Below are 21,372 nucleotides of genomic sequence, written 5' to 3'. Positions count from 1 at the left end.
ACAGAGGATGAGATGGTTGGATGGCATCACTGACTCGATGGACATGGGTTTGGGTAGACTCCAGGAGTTGGTGATGGACAGAGAGGCCTGGTGTGCTGCAATTCATGGGGTCGCAAAGAGTAGGACACGACTGAGCGACTGAACTGAACTGATTCAAGGTAAAAACTTCATCCTTCTTTTTCTCTTTCTGTCAACTGCCACACCCAACTCATCAGTCAGTTCTGTTAACAAGAACTGCAAAATACATTCCAAACTTATCCACTCTCTCCACCTCTAGAGTCGAAGATTTCTTTGATGACTGCAAAAGCCTCTTTTTGTCTCCCTGTGTCTACTTTTGCCCCCTACAATTTATTTTCCACACAAGTGCATTCACGATTCCAAAATACACATCAGATCATGACACATCTCTCCTCCAAACTAATAAATCACTCTACCACTGTATTTTAAAAACAGTGTAATCTTTACCATGATGTTCCAGGTCCTACATGATCTGTCCTGTGGTCATTGCTCTAATCTCCATGCCTACACTCTTTTACTCAGCTCAGATCTGTTGCCAAACATGCCAAGTATTCCCATCTCAGGGCCCTCATACTTGCTTTTCATTCTTCCTGCAGTGTCCCCTCCCCGCCCCACCCCCTGGCTTTTTACATGGATAGCACCCTCTCATCATTTGGTGCTCAGTTGCTTTAGTCATGTCCGACTCTTTGTGACCCTATGGACTGTAGACTGCCAGGATCCTCTGTCCATGGGATTCTCCAGGCAAGAATACTGGAATGGGTTGTCATGCCCTCTTCATTTGGATTACATCTCAAATGCCAGTTTACCCTTTCCTGACTATTCATTCTCAAGTAGCCACCCTACTTCACCCCATTCCTAGTACCTCCCATTACTATCTTATTGTTCTATTTTACTGTCTTCATATACTTACCCAAAACTAAATTTATTTTGTTTATTCGTCTGATTACTGCCCATCAACCTTCTGTCCTCACACTCTCTTATAGAATATAAGTTCTTTGACAGGACAGATGTTATCAGTCTTATTCACCGATGTAGTCTCAGCATTTAGAACAGTTCCTATTCACAGCTGTCAACCAATAAATCAATAAATATTTATTGAAAAATGGATGTGAGTTCTATACTAAAAATTGTTTTTTATTATAATACTTCTTAAAAAAACTTTTTTATTTTGGAATAATTTTAGATTTATAGAAGAACTGCAGAGTTCCCATATACCTTTTACTCAGTATTTCCCAATGCTAATACACTTGTTAAAACTAAGAAATGAACTCTGTAATAATAGTATTTATCAAGGCTTCCCTGGTGGTTCAGTGGTAAAGAATTCACTTGCCAATGCAGAAGATACAGGTTCAATCTCTGGGTCAGGAAGATCACCTGGAGAAAGAAATAGCATCCCACTCCAGTATTCTTGCCTGGGAAATCCCATGGACAGAGGAGCCTAGCAGGCTACAGTCCACACGGTTGCAAAAGGGCTGGACACAACTGAGCGACTAAACAACAACACTATTTATTAACCAAACTACAGACTATTCAGATTTTATCCCTTTTTCAATAAATGGTTTTTGTTCCAGGATATCACCTTACATTTAGTCATCATATCTCTTTAGTCTCCTCCAATCTGTGACTATTTCTTAGTCTTTCCTTGTTTTTCATCACTTTAAACTTTTTTTTTTATTAATTTATTTTAGTTGGAGGCTAATTACTTTACAATATTGTAGTGGTTTTTGCCATACATTGATATGAATCAGCCATGGGAATACTGTTCACATATCCTGTACAACATCTAGAATGTCCCTCAGTTTGGATTTGTCTGATATGTTCTCATATTTAGAATGGTATTATGCATTTTGAGAAAAGTACCACAGAGGTGAAGTATCTTCTTATCACATGATATGGGAGGCAGGGACTAACTGATACCAACAGAACTTATCACTAGAGATACTGACCGTGATTACTTAAGGTGACATTTGCCAGGTTTCTACACTGCAAAGCTACTAGTTTTCCCTTTCCATACTCTATTCTTCGGAAGGGAGTCACTAAATTCATTCTAAACTCAAGGAGAGGGAAATTAAGAAACTCCTCTAGAATGGAAAATATCTACACATATCATTTCTTCCATTCATTTTTAATTATGAAAAAGAGAGGCAGTGACATGACAGTAAGCTCAAAAGATAGACATTACTTGATTATTTATCTAAAGAAAAACTTTGTTTGTTAAATACTCTTACCTACCAGTATCAAGATACCAAAGATCCTTGCAGCAAACTTGACTATTCAGTGCTTTTTTGTAGCCATCTCTTCCACTCCAAAAATATAATCGAGTGCCAATTGCAACAGCACAGTGTCCAGCTCTTGGTCTTGGTCTTGAATTTTTTTTATCTTCCTGAGAATCTGATACTAGGGTGGTCCATTCTGCTGTATCTAAACATAGAAATATCCATGACTGATCAACTTCTCTTAAATGACAAAATAATAAAAATTATTTTATTAATAAATTTTATTTTAGTAAATAATTCTTAAAAGACTCACCAAGATTCAGGTAAGAAAATGAACTGGTACACCTCCATTCACAATCATGAGGTGAAGTCTCAATATTCTCCCCCTTATGTGGAACCCATCCACCAAAGATGTACATCCTGAACAACAACAAAAGGAAAACATAAAGGAGTTGGTTTTCTTCTTAAAATCACTTATCACTGTCAAGGAAATGCAAATACGATAATGAATAAAGTGGGCTTCATTCCAGAGTTTATAATTTTATGAAGCCATACAGAATCAAAATTATTTCTCTCTGGCCAGTTTTTAAAGTAGGAAATATTTCAATTACAACACATTTGAAAATCAATATTGTATGCAATATACTAAGGGGTACCTCAGCCAGAAGCATGACATTCAAAGTCAAATTTAGAATTGATGTGTATAGTAACTAAAGAGAATTCAGTTTCATATAACTTTGGTCACTGATATCATCAAATAAAAAACATTAAACTATGTTCCTCAGAGCCCTAAAGGTTCTTGAGGCATGCTCAGTGGTTACTGAAAAGCTAAGTCTCATCAGGCAAAGCTTAGGCCATGTAGCTTCACGCTAACCAGAGAAGCTCTATTTTTTAAAATCTGTTTTCTATATTATAGTTCCAGTAGAAAATCACATTTTATAAAAGAGTTCTGCTGTTTAAAAAATGAATATCTTATTAGATTTTGCTTGTGGTTATTTTTTGAGAACTAATGCGGTTCTAAATTACAACTGTTGTCTCCTAAAAGATTACTTTCAAGATAAAGTCTCTACAGAGGTAAGTACTTACTTAAATTCTACTTAAAACAATATTCCTAACCCTGGCTCAGTGTTGCATAAAAAAGGAAACTTGTTGATGACAGTTAACCTTGAAGGAATGCTCTCTATGTACCAGGCACTGTTGGAAGCATTTTGTATGTACTGATCCATTCAGTCCTCATGGGAGCCTTGTGAAGGAGGTTTCACTGTTATCCTCATTTTATACTCTAGTTGGTTTAAAGCTCAACATTCAGAAAACAAAGACCATGGCATCCAGTCCCATCATTTCATGGCAAATAGATAGAGAAACAGTGCAAACAGTGACTGACTTTATTTTGGGGGGCTCCAAAATCACTGCAGATGGTCACTGCAGCCATGAAATTAAAAGACGCTTACTCCTTGGGAGAAAAGTTATGACCAACCTAGACAGCATATTAAAAAGCAGAGATGTTACTTTGCCAACAAAGGCCTGTCTAGTCAAGGCTATGGTTTTTCCAGTAGTCATGTATGGATGTGAGAGTTGGACTATAAAGAAAGCTGAGCGCCAAAGAATTGATGCTTTGAACTGTGGTGTTGGAGAAGACTCTTGAAAGTCCCTTGGACTGCAAGGAGATCCAACCAGTCGATCCTAAAGGAAATCAGTCCTGAATATTCACTGGAAGGACTGATGTTGAAGCTGAAACTCCAATACTTTGGCCACCTGATGTGAAAAGCTGACTCATCTGAAAAGACCCTGATGCTGGGAAAGACTGAAAGTGGGAGGAGAAGGGGACAACAGAGGATGAGATGGTTGGATGGCATCACTGACTCAATGGACATGAGTCTGAGTAAACTCCGGGAGTTGGTGATGGACAGGGAGGCCTAGCATGCTGCAGTCCATGGGGTCACAAACAGTCAGACACGACTGAGTGACTGAACTGAACTGACTGATACTCGAGTAATCTGAAGTAAAGAGAGATAAAGTTTCCTTGCCTCTGAACAGACAGTACAAGTATCCAAGCTGAGACCTGAATTCAGGTAATCTGGTTACAGAGTCCGCCTTCTGTCCATAATGCCATCCAAAGTGTAATCATTAAACACAGAAGCTAAATATACACCTGAGTACAAATCAAGGCCTACCAAAAATGTGTAAGAAGAAACAATGAGTTACGTGTGTCAAATCTATTGATGGAGGGCAGATAAGTTTGACATCACTCTGCCTTACCCTTATGTAATACCTACTCTGTGCATGACGTAAGGAATGCAAAGAAGCAGAAGAGGGAGTATGACAAGAAAATGCATGATATTTTAGCTCCTGTGCACATATTATTTTGGTTTCAGTAAGTGCAATCAAGCATTATCAAATCATCTTCAAGAAACTAGCAGCATCAGTCTTCTTTGTACATATCTTTCTTAAGTTTGTTAAAAAGAAAAAAAGACCAAAAGACAAAATAACACCATACTTATTTCCTATAACACTGGCTGTATGAAGGCTTCGTGGAAGTGGCACTGTCCCTTTAGTTTCTGGTTTTGACCATGACATAGTTTCTAAAAATAAAAACAAGTATATTAGCAACTTAATCTAATAATAGCGAATTACCTCAACTTCCAGAATTTTTTTAAAAAAGGGACCTACCAAAATGAAGCTAAAATGTTTCAAAACCATTATTTGAATTTCATCTTAAAATAAACATTTCCAGCTGACACAAATTGTCAATCACAGAAATCTATTTACACTTGAATGTTAGTATTTGCAATGGAGAGGTGTATTTAGGGTGCAAACAATTTTGAATTAAGACCAGATTAAGGTTTTTAACATTTTAAGTAAGAGCACATTGTACAGAAGACACTCAGAAGTGACAACGCATGTATCTTCCAAATATTCATTCCTGCTACTGCTAAGTCACCTCAGTCGTGTCCGACTCTGTGCGACCCCATAGATGGCAGCCCAGCAGGCTCTGCTGTCTCTGGGATTCTCCAGGCAAGAACACTGGAGTGGGTTGCCATTTCCTTCTCCAATGCATGAAAGGGAAAAGTGAAAGTGAAGTCGCTCAGTCGTGTCCGACTCTTCACGACATTCATTCATTCCTACAGTCCCTTAAAATAGCTATGCAAGGGGTTTTTTTATCAACCAGCTGTAATATTACTAATGCCACATTTACTGTAGAAGGGTAACCACATAGATTCAATCATCCTCAACTGGGACACTTTACAGAGTGAAAGGAGGTACTACTGATAATTACATGGGACAATAAGCACAAAATAGGACCATTAAAGGCAAACCAGAACATAGGGTGACCCTACTTATAGGGAACCCAGGAGTGTTACTATCATAAATCAAACATTCACTTGTTCAACTTGACTCATCAGCAACCATTCATATTAAATCTAAGTACAACTCAATACTGTAATAAAAATATTTTTCAAGGCAATTTTTATATTTGCCTTTATCAATCATAATGAATTTCCGAGCCTGAATCAACTTAAGCTTACCTAAGTCAAGTTGCCATAGATCATCCAGGCGAGCACCACACATTCCACCAAAAACATACATTTTAGGACTTCCAGAATCTCTTTTGCAATATATAACAGCTGTGTGGGATTCTCTTGGAGAAGGCACTATCCCTTTAGTCACTGGAATGCTCCAACCCACAACACCAGAACCATGCTGTAGCTCCAACTCATAGAAGTCATTTAAATATCTAGGATATAATGAAATAAATTAAAACATTAATATAATAAATACCTTTTATTTGCTTTTTGTTTCTATTTATAAAAATAATATATGCTTACTGTGAAAAAGTCATACAGTACAGAAAAATATTAGGAGAGCAGAAACCCCATAACTCATTCATTTAATGCTATTTATCAAACATTACTGTATACCAGGCACCAGTGAACAGAAGAGATTAAAAAAACCTGCCACCATACAGCCGATACTCCTGTCCATGACAATACCATGATGGTTTCAAAACAGCCTCAAATTCCCTGATCTTCTTCAGGAAGTAGGGTTTATGTCCACTCCCCTTGGTGCTGGGTAGGTTGTGACTGCTTTAACTAACAGAGTACAGTGAAATGACACTATGTGACTTCTGGGGCTGAGTCACAGAAGGCCAATGCAGCTTCACTAGTGAACACTTGCATTCGGAATCCTGAACCTCCATGAAAGTTCAACTGTCACAAAACCACCATCTGAGCAGGACACATGTAGGCCCACAGGATGACAGTGCTAGCTGAGCCCATCCTTCAGCCATCCCAGCTGAGGCAGCAGACATGGGAGTGCCCATTCAAGCCTTCCCATCTGAGGGCCTAGCCATCACTGCTGTGTCTCATATGAATTTTCAAAGGACAGAATCCATGAACACAATAAAATGGTTGCTATTTTCCATCACTAACTTTTGGGGCAATTTATTATATGGTACTAGATAACTGGAACAATCACTACTGACAATAATTAGTAAATACCCTTTCACACCTCTCTCTCTATGGATAGCTACATACGTATAAGCGAGGTATACTACAAATGTTGGCTTTGCAACTTTTTTTCCTTTATAAATTTTCACTCTATAATGTCACAGCAATGTCTTACATAGCTTTTTTACTCTAGAAATTTGCATCAGACTTCTCATCTGTGACATGGATGTTTTCTATGTTTTCAGCACAATGACTTTCATAGGAATCTATTTCTCAATAAATTTAGTAATCAAATTATTACTCAAGTATGAAGGCAAAATTAAACATTTCAGAACATAAAAAACTTCAAAGTTTAGCCATATAATTTGTTTTGTGAAAAAATGATTCTAGATCACCCAGGAAAAATAAAAAGAAATCCAAGAAAGAATACACTGAATAAAAGAAATGGTTGTACAAATAAACTAGTAATTTATAATTAAATTTAAATTGATGTTGATAACTGTGGTTGTGAGGTCTAAATAATCACTGAGAAAGACTAATCAAAAAATTATTTCTTAACATTATTGTTGTTTGGAATAAGATTCACAATTCTACAAAACAGAAAAAAAGGGAGTAAGCAAAAAAAGGTTACAGATAAAGATAATCTATTTCCAAAGATGAAAAGGCATCTTTGGTTTAAATGTGTGTGATAATTTCCAAGCAACAAAAGGAAGCACAGAAATAGCATGTATAATTTTTAAATCACTAGAAGGAAAGAATGAATCAGAGAAAAACAATAAATCAAGAAAAAGGAAGATGGGGAAAAAAAACAAAGCACAATCTATAGAGATAGGATAGGAAAAAAACAACTATAAACAGTGTCAAAAGAAAAAAGAAAAACTGAAAACAATTTAGTATACATCACAGAAAAGAGACCAAATTTTCTTAATATGAAGACCTATAAAATCAAGAAATCAAGATAATGACCAATCACACAATAGACATAGGTAAAAGGTATAAATAGGCAGTTTACAGAACAAGAAACAAAAATTACATAAATACACTTACACAAATATTCACCCTCATCACAACTTTTACAAATCTAGCAAAGGAAGAGAAAGGGGTATGGAGAAGCAACAACAAGCAGAGTTTATGGAAGACATAAAATTACATGGGCAGGAAAAAAACTTTCCTATTATAAGACAAAGTCTCTTCAAGGTAGGGCATGTGTAGGGGAATCAAAAGAACCCCAAATCCAACTATAAGTTATTAACAACAAGTGAAAGTGAAAGCCGCTCAATCGTGTCCAACTCTTTGTGACCCCAAGGACTATACTGTCTATGAAGTTCTCCAGGCCAGAATACTGGAGTGGGTAGCCTTTCCCTTCTCCAGGGGATCTTCCCAACCCAGGGATCAAACCCAGGTCTCCCGCATTGCAGGTGGATTCTTTACCAGCTGAGCCACAAGGGAAGCATAGCAACGATGATAATAAAACTATTTAACAACCGATATGGCATAGATTTAAACAGGTCAGAATGAATGCCAGCCAGTATGCTGTAACAGTTCATACTAATTAACTGTTAGTCCTATTTACGAAAGGTAAGTCTGTAGCAAAATAATATAAACAGGTTGAAATTATATATAAGGAACAAAACACAAATTCACAATCACACTGGGAGATTCTAACATGTCATTCAGAAGTTGATATGACTAAGATCTACAGCATAAAACAGTTTTGAATAATAATTTAAGACACTGATTTAATAAGGAATGTTTTACCCAAACAGTCAAGAACTCATGATCTTATGAACAATTATGGAATAGTTACAAAAAATGACTGTGAAATAGACCACAAAAATAACTACTAAAAAGAAGAAACTCCATATACCATATTTTTTTCAATTCAGCATAATAAAACTAGATATTAGTGATAACAACAAAACTTTCCATTTAAAAAGTTTTAAAAATTATGCTCAACATACATTTTTGGTTAAAAAGATAAAAAAATGAATTATCAAACTACAGATTTAAGTAAACTTCCTTATATAAAGGAACTTAAAAAAATACAACAAACTACTAAGTATAACAAAAAAGAATCAGACTCACAGATATAGAGGACAAAGTAATGGTTACCAGTGGAGAGAGGGAAGGGAGGAGGCATAGAGGGAGGGGATGAAGAGGTACAAACTATTAGGTATAAAATAAGCTATAAGAACATATTTTACAACACAGAGAATATAGCCAATATTTTGTAATAACTATAAATGGAGTATAACCTCAAAAAATTGTGAATCACTATATTGTACACCTAAAACTTATATTATACAACTATATTTCATAATCCCATCCACAGAGGAGCCTGGCAGGTTACAGTCCATGGGGTCAAAGAGTTGGACACAACTGAGCACAAGGCACATGACATGATATTTCATAAACAAGTATAGAATTGGACATGATTCAGTGACTGAACAACACACTTCATATATATATGTATATATAATTTTTTTAAAAAAGCTTCCTTAATCTGACCAAAGGCATACAATGGAAACCTACAGCAAACATCACTTAATGATAGGTAAATATTAAGTATATTAACGAAACAGAATAGAGTTTAGAATTAAAGCTGATAACTTTTTTCTATAAAGAGCTAGATAGTAAATATTTTAGGCTTTATATGTCATAAGCAGCCAGAGACAACATGTATATAAATAGGAATGGCTGTGTTCCAATGAAACTTTACTAGCAAAAACAGGCAGTAAGCCAAATTTTACATACAAAGAGTAGTTCGTAACCCTGGGGTGGAGAGACTAGAAAAAGACCCATTTCTATGAGAATTAAGGTATGACAGAGATGGGACTTCAAAATAGTGGGGAGGTGGAAGAAGATTGGCTTATTTAACAAATGGTTGTGGGAGAACCAAAAATTCTTTCAGAAGAAAAAGTAAAAAGCTACAAAAATATATTTCAAGTGCATTAATATTTGAAACATAAAAAGCAAAGCTGTGAATGTACTAGAAAAAATGATAGAAAAATTACTTTTATAGTTTTGGGATAGGAAAGTCTTCTTAATAAGCAGGACACAAAGCCAGAAAGCCATTAAAATATATATATCATCATACTTGATAAAGGAAAAAGAAAACTCTTAAAAGGGGGGAGCAAACAAAAGACTTGGAAAATATTATTGAGAACATATAAATATTTAGAACATATAAAAAACAGTGGTAAAAAGAAAAACTGTAATCCATGAAAATATGATTAGAATAATAAAATCTTGTCACTGGGTACAAGATCAATATACTGGTCAAGATCAATAGAGAGAGACCAACTTTATTTCTATATGCTAGCAATGAACAATCCAAAAATGAAATTAAGAAGCCAAATCTAGTCACAATGCCATCAGAAAGAATAAAAAATTAAAAATAAATTTAACAAAACAAGAGCAAGATTAGTACATTGAAAATCTGAAAATATTGTTAACAACCTAAAGAAGATCTAAATAAATATAGAGACATTCCATGTTTATAGACTAGAAGACTCAATACTAATAAGATAGAAGCTCTTAATATATCCAGTCAACACATTCCCTATCAAAATCTTAGGAGAACTTTTTGCAGATACTGGCAAGCTGAACCTAAAATTTACACAAAAATGCAAAGGATTCAGAATAGCAAAAACACTCTTGAAAAAAGAATAAATTTGAGAACTTAGATCTTACTATTTCAAAACTTACTACAAAGCTACAGTAATTAAGACAGTGTGGTACTGGCATAAGACCAGAAATATAGATCAATGGAAAAGAATTAAAAGTCTAGAAATAAACTCTTAAATTTTTGGTCAACTGATAGTCAACAAAGATGCCAAAACAATTCAATGAGAAAAGGATAATCTTTACAATGAATAGTGTTAGGAAAATTGAATATCCGTATGTAAAAGGATGAATTTACTCAGTTACTTTAGGCATAAAAATTACCTCAAAAAGAACCATAGATATAAATGTAAAGGATAAAACTACAGAACTTTTAGAACAAAATAAAGGAACAAATCTTTACAACCTTGAGATAGGCAAACAGTTCTTAAAAAGGAGGCTAAAAGCATAATCCATATTTGCAAATCATGTATTTGATTTTTTTAAAAAACAAACTTGTATCTAGAATATATAAAGAAGTCTTACAACTCAATAATAAGAATATGAGCAACTAAATTTTATGTTTTAAATTTATTTTATTGAAGTATAGTTGATTTACAATGTTACATTAATTTCTGTTGTACAGCAAAGTGACTCAGTTACATATATCTATATACATTCTTTTTTATAGTCCTATGATGGTTTATCACAAGATATTGAATATAGTTCCCTGTGCTACACAGCAGAACCCTGTTGTTTACCCAGTCTCTATATGACAGTTTGCATCTGCTAATCTGAAACTCTCAATCCATCCCTCCCCCATGGCAACCACAAGTCTGTTCTCTATGTCTGTGAGTCAATTTCTGTTTCATAAATAAGTTTATTTGTGCCATATATTAGATTCCACATATAAGTGATATTATATGGTATTTGTTTTTCTCTTTTTGACTTAATTCACTGAGTATGATCATCTCTAGGTCTATCCATGTTATTGCAAATAGCAGTATTTCATTCTTTTTTATGGTCGAGTAGTATTCCATTGTATATATGTACCACATCTTCTTTATCCATCCATGGACATTTAGATTGTTTCCATGCCTTGGGTATTATGAACTGTGCTGCTATGAACACAGGTGTGCAATGTATCTTTTTGAATTATAGTTTTTTCTGGAAAAATGCCCAGGAGTGGGATTGGAGAAGGCAATGGCACCCCACTCCAGTACTCTTGCCTGGAAAATCCCATGGACGGAGGAGCCTGGTAGGCTGCAGTCCATGGGGTCGCTAAGAGTTGGACACAACTGAGCGACTTCACTTTCACTTTTCACTTTCATGCATTGGAGAAGGAAATGGCAACCCACTCCAGTGTTCTTCCCTGGAGAATCCCAGGGACGACGGAGCCTGGTGGGCTGCCGTCTATGCGGTCACACAGAGTCGGACACGACTGAAGTGACTTAGCAGCAGCAGGGATTGTTGGATCATATGACAACTTTTAGTTTTTTGAGAAACTTCCATACTGTTTTCCATAGTGGCTATACCAATTCGTATTCCCTTCAACAGTGTAGGAGAGTTTCCTTTTCTCCATACCTTCTCAAGCATTTGTTATTTATAGACTTTTTAATGATGGCCATGCTGACTAGTGTGAGGTGGTAACTGATTGTTATTCTGATTTGCATTTCTCTAATAATTAGCAAGGTTCAGCACCTTTTCTTGTGCCTATTGGCCATCTATATCAAAACAATTTAATTTTAAAATGATCAAAGATCTGAATAGAAATTTCACCAAATAAGATACATAAATGGCTAAAAAGCTCATGAAAAGAAACTCAACATCATTGGTGAATAGGGAAATGCAAACCAAAACCATAATAAGACATGACCTTATCCCCACTAGGTTGGCTACAATCAAAAAGACAGACAATAACAAATGTTAGCAAGGATGTGGAAAATTTGGAACCCTTATACACTGCTGGTGGGAAGGTAAAATGGTAGTCACTGGAAAACAGTCTGGTAGTGCTTAAAAAGTTAAATATAAATTTCCCACATGACTCATCAGTTCTATTACCAGGTATCTAATCAAGAGCAATGAATACATATCCATAGAAAGATTTGTAGGCAAATGATTACAGCATTATTATAAGAGCTCCAAACTGGAAACAATCCAAATGTCTATCAACTGACGACAGATAAATAAAATGTGATGTATCAATACAACAGAGTGTTATTCAACAATAAAAAGGAAAAAACATTTGATACATGCTACAGTATGGTTGAACCTCAGTATTACGCTAAGTGAAAGAAGATAAATGCACAAAATCACATGTATATGAAATGTTCAGAAAAAGCTATTCTACAGAGACAGAAAGTAATCTGGTAGTTACATTGGTATTAGTATGGGAATGAGGACTGACTGCAAATGAATACAAAGTTTCTTATAGTAACTCATATATATGGAATCTAGGAAAGCAGTACTGGTGAGCCTATTTACAGAGAAGAAATGGAAACGCAGATATAGAGAATGGACTTGTGGACACAGAGATGGGAGGAGAGGCTAGGAGAAACTGAGAAAGTAGCGCTGACATAGGTACACTATTATGTGTAAAACAGGTAACTAGTGGGAAACTGGTACATAACACAGAGAGAGCCCAGCCTGGCACTCTGTGATGACCTAGATGAGTGGAATGTGGGGCATGGGAGGCTACAGAGAGAGGGGAGATATACATATATATATAAAATTATGACTGATTTGAGCTGATATACAGCAGAAACCGCCGTCTGAGCCACCAGGGAAGCCCATAGAGACTACTACAATATTGTAAAGCAATTATCCTCCAATAAAAAAAAGTTTCCTTTTGGAATGATGGAAATATCCTAGAATTGGATTGTGGTGATGGTTACACAACACTATAAATTACTAAAAATCAATGAACTGTAAATATAAAAAGGATGAATTTTATGGTATATTATCAATTTTTAAACAAAAATAAACATGGACCTAAACAATTTCAGAGAAGGAATTGTAAATATTCAATAAGCACTGTTAATTAAGCTCATTTCTAGTTTAAAAATAAATCAAAATTAACCTATGAAATATATTTCACCAATTATGTTGGCAAAAACTAAGAAGAGTGAGATGATTCAGTATTGCCAAGGGTGTAAGGCACTCTTGTATGCTGCCATTAGGAGTATAAAATTGTTCCATCTCTTTGGAGGTTGATTCAGGAGTACCTAACTAGAACTAACACCCCAAAAGATGTCCTTTTCATTATAGGGGACTGGAATGCAAAAGTAGGAAGTCAAGAAATACCTGGAGTAACAGGCAAATTTGGCCTTGGAGTAGAGAATGAAGCAGGGCAAAAGCTAATAGAATTTTGCCAAGAGAACGCACTGGTCATAGCAAACACCCTCTTCCAAAAACACAAGAGAAGACACCACACATGGACATCACCAGATGGTCAACACTGAAATCAGAATGATTATATTCTTTGCAGCCAAAGATGGAGATGCTCTATACAGTCAGCAAAAACAAGACTGGGAGCTGACTGTGGCTCAGATCATGAACTCCTTATTGCCAAATTCAGACTTAAATTGAAGAAAGTGGGGAAAACCACTAGACCATTCGGGTATGACATAAATCAAATCCCTAACAATTATACAGTGGAAGTGAGAAACAGATTTAAGGGACTAGATCTGATAGACAGAGTGCCTGCTGAACTATGGATGGAGGTTCGTGACATTGTATAGGAGACAGGGATCAAGACCATCACTAAGAGAAAGAAATGCAAAAAAAACAAAATGGCTCTCTGAGGAGGTCTTATAAGTAGCTGTGAAAAGAAGAGAAGCGAAAAGCAAAGGAAAAAAGGAAAGCTATTCCCATCTGAATGCAGAGCTCCAAAGAATAGTAAGGAGAGATAAGAAAGCCTTCCTCAGCGATCAATGGAAAGAAATAGAGGAAAACAATAGAATAGGAAAGACTAGAGGTCTCTTCAAGAAAATTAGAGATACCAAGGGAACACTTCATGCAAAGATGGGCTCGATAAAGGACAGAAATGGTATGGACCTCACAGAAGCAGAAGATAATAAGAAGAGGAGGCAATACACAGAAGAACTATACAGAAAATATCACACGAGGGTGTGATCACTCACCAGAGTGATCACTAGAGCCAGACATCCTGGAATGTGAAGTCAAGTGGGCCTTAGGAAGCATCACTATGAACAAAGCTAGTGGAGGTGATGGAATTCCAGTTGAGCTATTTCAAATCCTAAAAGATGATGCTGTGAAAGTGCTGCACTCAATATGTCAGCAAATTTGGAAAATTCAGCAGTGGCCACAGGACGGGAAAAGGTCAGTTTTCATTCCAATCCCAAAGATAGGCAATGCCAAAGAATGCTCAAACTACCACACAATTGCACTTATCTCACATGCTAGTAAAGTAATGCTCAAAATTCTCCAAGCCAGGCTTCAGCAATACGTGAACCGTGAACTTCCAGATGTTCAAGTTGGTTTTAGAAAAGGCAGAGGAACCAGAGATCAAATTGCCAATATTTGCTGGATCATCGAAAAAGCAAGAGAGTTCCAGAAAAACATCTATTTATGCCTTATTGACTATGCCAAAGTCTTTGACTGTGTGGATCACAATAAACTGTGGAAAATTCTGAAAGAGATGGGAATACCAGACCACCTGACCTGCCTTTTCAGAAACCTGTATGAAGGTCAGGAAGCAACAATTAGAACTGGACATGGAACAACAGACTGGTTCCAAATAGGAAAAGGAGTATGTCAAGGCTCTGTATTGTCACTATGCTTATTTAACTGCAGAATACATCATGAGAAACGCTAGGCTGGAAGAAGCACAAGCAGGAATCAAGATTGCCAGGAGAAATATCAGTAACCTCAGATATGCAGATGACACCACCTTTATGGTGAAAAGTGAAGAAGAATTAAAGAGCCTCTTGATGAAAGTGAAAGAGGAGAGTGAAAAAGTTGGCTTAAAGCTCAACATTGAGGAAACTAAGATCATGGCATCCGGTCCCATCACTTCATGGGAAATAGATGGAGAAACAGTGGAAACAGTGACTGACTTTATTTTTGGGGGCTCCAAAATCACTGCAGATGGTGACTGCAGCCATGAATTTAAAAGAGGCTTACTCCTTGGAAGGAAAGTTATGACCAACCTAGATAGCATATTAAAAAGCAGAGACATTACTTTGCCAACAAAGGTCCGTCTAGTCAAGGCTGTGGTTTTTCCAGTGGTCATGTATGGATGTGAGAGTTGGAGTATAAAGAAAGCTGAGCACAGAAGAATTGGTGCTTTTGAACTGTGGTGTTGGAGAAGACTCTTGAAAGTCCCTTGGACTGCAAGGAGATCCAACCAGTCCATCCTAAAGGAGATCAGTCTTGGGTGTTCACTGGAAGAAATGATGTTGAAGCTGAAACTCCAATACTTTGGCCACCTGATGCGAAGAGCTGATTCATTTGAAAAGACCCTGATATTGGGAAAGATTGAAGGTTGGAGGAGAAGAGGATGAAAGAGGATGATACGGTTGGAGGGCGTCACCGACTCAATGGAGATGAGTTTGGGTAAACTCCGGGAGTTGGTGATGGACAGGGACGCCTGGTGTGCTGGGGTTCATGGGGTTGCAAAGAGTCGGACACGACTGAGAGACTGAACTGAACTGAACAAACTTAAAATGTATCCTTTGATCACCACCATTTCCTTCCCAATTCCATTTATAAGTATCAATCGTATAAAAAAATTCATATGTATGCAAAAACTGTAATAGCAAAATGGAAACATTTAAGTGTCCATTTGGAGGGGAATGGTTAGATAATTTGCATAACTCATACTACTTTTCCACCGTTAAAAATAGGCCAATTCATATCTACTGCCATGTAAAGATATATTATTAAAGGTAAAAAAAAACCAAAAAAACCCAAACAAGTAAACACCCAAAGTCATAAAGCAAAAGGAAAGCTCTCACTTATATTAAAAAAAAGATGAGTAGAATCAGATTAATATTCCCAAGTCCCTTCTCCCAGAAAGCAAAACATGTATCCTTGCATCACCCACTCAGGTCTTGGCCTTCCAGCTTGCTTTGAACAATGGAATGTCAACAGAAATGAATGTGCTGGCTTTAATCAAGGCTTTAAAAAGCATCACATGTATCTAGTTATTCTCTCAACCAGCATAAACTTGAGAAGCTTACCCTTAACACAACAAAAACTGACTAATAGAATGTGTTATATGAAAAAGGTCCCAAAACATACACATCAAATTGAATTACATGTGCCTAACTATGTTGGGGAACAGGGATCCTATGATAAAGAACTTTGCACATTGTCTAATTCCTTGAATTTCACAAGGCAGTATCTCAAAAGAAATCTGTTTAATGGAAAAATGAAAAAAAAGACATGTACTAAAAGTATCTGGATTAGTGTGGGGGATACATTTTTTTTCTCTTTTTCTGTAGTTTCCAAATTTTCTATGTAGTTTTAGCATATGTTATTTTTTTTAAGTTTGTAGGGGGAAAAAAAGGTAAGGCTCTAAAATCAATCTAATGTATGTAAAAAGACACATTATAATGGTGATGACAACTACTGATATTGCTGATGGCAACTTGAAAGTGCTTTGAAAATTATGCCAATGATCTTATTTAGCAATCACAATGACACTGGAAAGTAGGTATTTAATCACCTCCATTTCACAGTGAAGGAAAACAGGCTTAGATTACTTCCACTAAAGGACACATACATGGTAAGCAGTGAATCAGAAAACAGCCTTGTGGACTCTAAACCTCCAAATTCTGAATGCTATAATGACCGTGTGATCAAAACATTATGCAAAAAGAAAAGAGGCAATGATTAATTCTGTTTGAAAAAAGAAGAGGATTGGTTCTAAAGGTATTTGTGTGAACCACTCTTAACAGCTTCCTATGTGGAAAATAGAAATGATGGCCTTCATTTGATATTCAGATTTTTGTCACCAAATTCCCAGAGAAATATAATTTGTAAATAACCATTTGTTACTTTTCATTATCACTTACAACAACTAAAATACATTATGGCTCAACATATACAATATAACTGCCACAAGCAGTTATATTAATACCAATTTAGTAAGATGATTTGATTAAAAAAGGCACAGTTTTGAAAATTGATATACTCCAGGGACTAAGGAAAAATCACAAATGGACACAAATTTGTTCACTGTTAAGTTCAAATGCCAAGGGATAAGTTTCATTGCTTATTGCTTTTAATAATTAAAGATGGAAGAAATTACATGTTCTTAATCTAAATCATAAAATAAACATTTGATCTGAAAAAGTGTTGGCATACCTGGGAACATTATTGTTTGAATCTTCACTTTCATTTGCCAGGCCACCAAACAAATAGCATTTGTTACCATATAAAGAGAAGCTATGTCCCAGCCGAGGACAAGGAGGTAAACCAGAAGAAGGAGGATGGGGTTTCACTTTTTTCCATAACCAACGACTTGCCTAAAAAAAGAGCATAAATACACTCAGACAAAATCACGAAACATTCCTGTTAAAATACTAAAATATCATACCAATACATTTTAATCTGAATCCAATCAGAAGGCTTCAATAAACTACTCTGGGGACAAATGACAAATAACCAGATAAATTCTGAAATTAAAATGAGTGTTCCAACAGAAAATCAGTCTAGTCTTCCATATTCACAGCTTTCCACAATGGCAAACTAAGCTAATAATCATTAACACTAGTAATCATAAAATATTGGGTTGGCCAAAAAGTTTGTTTGAGTTTTTCAGCAACACATCATGGGGAAACTCAAACAAACTTTTGGCCAACCCAGTATTTTCCAAATGAAGAATTCAAAATTATTTACAACTTTAAGATTACATGTAATTTATGTACTCTCACTTTTTGAAATTAGTTAATCCATGAATGGTATATATTTTAATCTTTAAATAAACATAAAGATCATAAAAAACAATTTTTTTTTCTTGGCCACACCACAGGGCATGTGGGATCTTAGTTCCCCAACCAGGGATAGAACCTGTGCTCCCTGCAGTGGAAGCGTGAAGTCTTAACCACTGGCCTGCTAGGGAAGTCCAATGTAAAGATCATTTAACAAACCAAACTCCAAAACTTACTCTCTAGTCATGGATTGAAATTTTTTTAAAACAACTGCTTATAAACAGGCATAATCCATGTACATCTGCCAACTACCAAATACCCTCACGATCACAGCCTTGGGAATATAAGCACAGTTTAGGAATAAAAATTAGGGCTGTCACAGTGGGCTCTGAGTCTGGTTCATTGCACAGTCAAATTTGGAAGGCTATCTGAAACTGTTACCTCTTTTGTATGTATTGCCAGGGGGGAAAAAAGTGATTATTAGTGTTAGAGGAGCAATTTTTATAACTAAGGCATAAGTTTTCCAAAAGGTATGGTCTGGGGATCAGCAGCAGGTGTGAATTTAGTAGGAATGCAAATTCTCTGTAGACAATACTGATTCAGAAACTCTGAGGGCTGGGCTCAGCAATCTGTTTTCACAAACCCGCCCCCTGCTTCTGTTGCAGGCTAAAGCTTAAAAAAAACTGCACCAAGATACAAAAGCCCAAATATAACCTGTACAACTGATTCTAAGTAACAGATATCTTAATGTTACAAATGTTGCACTGGGTATTGGAAAAAGAATTACATTATAAACTTTGGCTTTTTAGTGAAGTGGAAACGTTTTCCTTGGAGCTATAAAATGTGGAGCTCACACTTATCTTCAGCATGTTAATGAAATATTTTGCAATCTTTCAAAGAATTAAGAGCAATATCATTATTAACATTCCAGCCTGAGATAATAAATTTGAAATACACTTACTTGTAACTCATATAACTCATTGCTGTATCTTCCATATTCAACCATTCCCCCAAATACTAATATTCTGGTACCATCACAGACAAATCCATGGGCAGCGCAGCCTGGAGGGATGTCTCCTCTAACAGCTGGTAGGAACCACTGATTTGTAACTAGTTGTCAAAATAAAATCGAAACAAATTATAATAAACAGTTATCATAAACTATGAGTATGTACTTTTATAAGGATCGTTTATATCAGTGGTTCTTAATTGGAAATGATTTTGCCCAGTCAGGGGCAAATAAAAAATTTATAGCTGTCATAAGTGGAAGGGCAGGAGTACTACTAGCAGCTAGTGGGTAGAGGACTAGGACTGCCAAACACCTTACAATGCACAGTATCCGTGTGCTTAGCCGCTCAGTCATGTCTGACTCTGCGACACCATGGACTGTAGCCCGCCAGGCTCCTCTGTGCATGGGGATTCTCCAGGCAAGAATATTGGAGTGGGTTGCCATGCCCTCCTCCAGGGGACCTTCCCAACCCAGCGACTGAACCCAGGTCTCCGCATTGCAGGCCAATTCTTTACCGTCTGGGCCACCAGGGAAGCCCAATGCACAGTGCAGCCCCCTAAAACCAAAAATTATCCAGTTCAAATGTCAATAGACCTGCTGCTGAAAAACCTTGATCTATATATCATTTAATTTCTCAACAAAAACCCTGTTTGGGGAGTATCATCCTCTCCATTTTACAAGTGAAAAATCTGACACTTAGGTTTAATTAACGTTAGCACTGATCCTAAGCAACTGGCAGAGCAAAATTCAAACTGGGTCTAACTTAACTTCAAAGCCAAGGTTTTCACATTCTACCAAAGTACCGACTAACTTTCTAACTTTTTAGGCTGGGGTGCCAGAAGGAGGAGGTGAGAAAATAAATTTCTCCTACTCCACCATTTTATTCATTTCTAAATGACCGCTACGATTAAGCTATTCGGCCAGAGAAAAGTTATGGATCGCGACGTTCATCTGAAACTCATTAATTAACGTTACACCAAGAAAACAGCTTCCTTATGACAGTTGTCGCATTTACAAGTGGGAAAAAAAATGAAATTCCAACCTCCCTTATAGTCCACAGAGGTACTCAAGGGCAAGGGCCTTCGCGGCCCGAGGCATTTCTCATCCGCAGCGGTGCTGAAACCGACGGCCCTCCCCAATCGCCGAGCGCCGAACGGCTGAGCTAGGGCACACACACCCAACTGCGCACACCCAAGCGTCGGTCTCACCCACGAACCACTTCTCCGCCAGTTAAGAGCACTGAGAACGGGGTAAAAATCTTGACTGCCACCTGCCAGATACGGGGCTCAACTGGGGGGTGAAAGTACCAAAAGGCCTTTTCTTTTCCCTCCTCATTTACCCTACATTCTCTTCCTACGAAGGAAGGAAAGCAAAGACAGGAAAGGCCCCGAGGAGCGCTGGTTTGGAGTTGGGTTTTGACAGGGAGGGATCTCGGGGCACCAGAGTGGGCGAGACTTCGGGAAGAGGCCCAGGCGGGTGGAAACAGTCTCTCTCGCCTACGTCCGCCAGCAGCGTTGGCGCGGGCCGGGAGGGGGGGTCCACGACCGTCTGCCAGAGGGCCGGCGCGCCCCGCTCCGGGGCCGGTTCCGCCCTAGCGGAACCCGGGGAAACGGAGCTACGGCCCGGGGCGCTGCGGGAGCAGGGCCACCCGGCCGAGCCGCACTCCCCGCCGCCGATCGGAGAAGGCAGTGACCCGGCGGTGACAGCTGTCAGGGCCGCGGCCGCCGCCTCGCCTCCCTTCCCCCTTCGCGACTCCCGCAGGCGGGGCCGAAGAACCTCCGCCGCGCCTACCGGTGTTGTAGACGTGCAGCTCGTCCGCGATGCCCTCGTTGCCCCCTCCAAAGATGATCATCAGCTCCCGGATGGCCACCGCTCGGTGTCCGTGCCGGGCGCGGGGGACCGGCCCCGTGAAGGAGGAAACCCGCCTCCAGTTCAGGAGGCTGGGAGCCGCCATCTTCCCAACCCCCGCCCCTCTGCCCACAATGCACCGCGGCCGCTCCGGAGCCGCTGCTCCCGGGGGAGGGCGGAGACCCGCCTCCAGCTGTGCGCGTGGGGCGGGACGGGGTACCCCAAGGTGGGGATGATGGTCATGTGACCGCCGGGGTCTAGGGCGAGGCTGGAAGGCAATGAGGAGCGGAGCGGGGCGGGACAGGGTGGAGAGGGTCCTGGAAGGGAGTCCC

At 38.0% G+C, this 21,372-nt stretch overlaps 2 protein-coding genes across 5 annotated transcripts in view; one reads left to right on the top strand and one right to left on the bottom strand.

Moving 5' to 3' along the window:
* The window catches only part of HCFC2 (host cell factor C2), a 57,901-nt gene extending 36,734 nt beyond the window's left edge, over nt 1–21,167 (bottom strand). For all 4 annotated transcript variants that reach the window (XR_014083484.1, XR_014083485.1, XM_081595589.1 and 1 more), the window contains exons 1-7: nt 20,984–21,167; nt 19,145–19,293; nt 17,618–17,778; nt 5,762–5,970; nt 4,732–4,816; nt 2,548–2,654; nt 2,251–2,439 (exon numbers count right to left, since the gene is read on the bottom strand). Coding sequence is in view for 2 of the 4 variants with exons in the window: in XM_081595589.1 (XP_081451715.1) it covers nt 2,251–2,439; nt 2,548–2,654; nt 4,732–4,816; nt 5,762–5,970; nt 17,618–17,778; nt 19,145–19,293; nt 20,984–21,146 (1,063 nt within the window). In the remaining 2 variants the exon portion in view is untranslated. The remainder of the gene's footprint in view (nt 1–2,250; nt 2,440–2,547; nt 2,655–4,731; nt 4,817–5,761; nt 5,971–17,617; nt 17,779–19,144; nt 19,294–20,983) is intronic.
* Nucleotides 21,168–21,201: 34 nt separating this feature from the next.
* GLT8D2 (glycosyltransferase 8 domain containing 2) overlaps nt 21,202–21,372 on the top strand; it is a 56,327-nt gene continuing 56,156 nt past the window's right edge. Inside the window, exon 1 of the mRNA XM_081595598.1 lies at nt 21,202–21,266. The gene's annotated coding sequence lies outside the window, so the exon portion shown is untranslated. The remainder of the gene's footprint in view (nt 21,267–21,372) is intronic.

Source organism: Giraffa tippelskirchi, chromosome 4, assembly GCF_054371585.1.
Source record: "Giraffa tippelskirchi isolate mGirTip1 chromosome 4, T2T-mGirTip1v1.2.pri, whole genome shotgun sequence".
NCBI lineage: Eukaryota > Metazoa > Chordata > Mammalia > Artiodactyla > Giraffidae > Giraffa > Giraffa tippelskirchi.
Note: the sequence above shows the minus strand (reverse complement) of the source record. Positions and strands in the feature narration are given on the sequence as shown.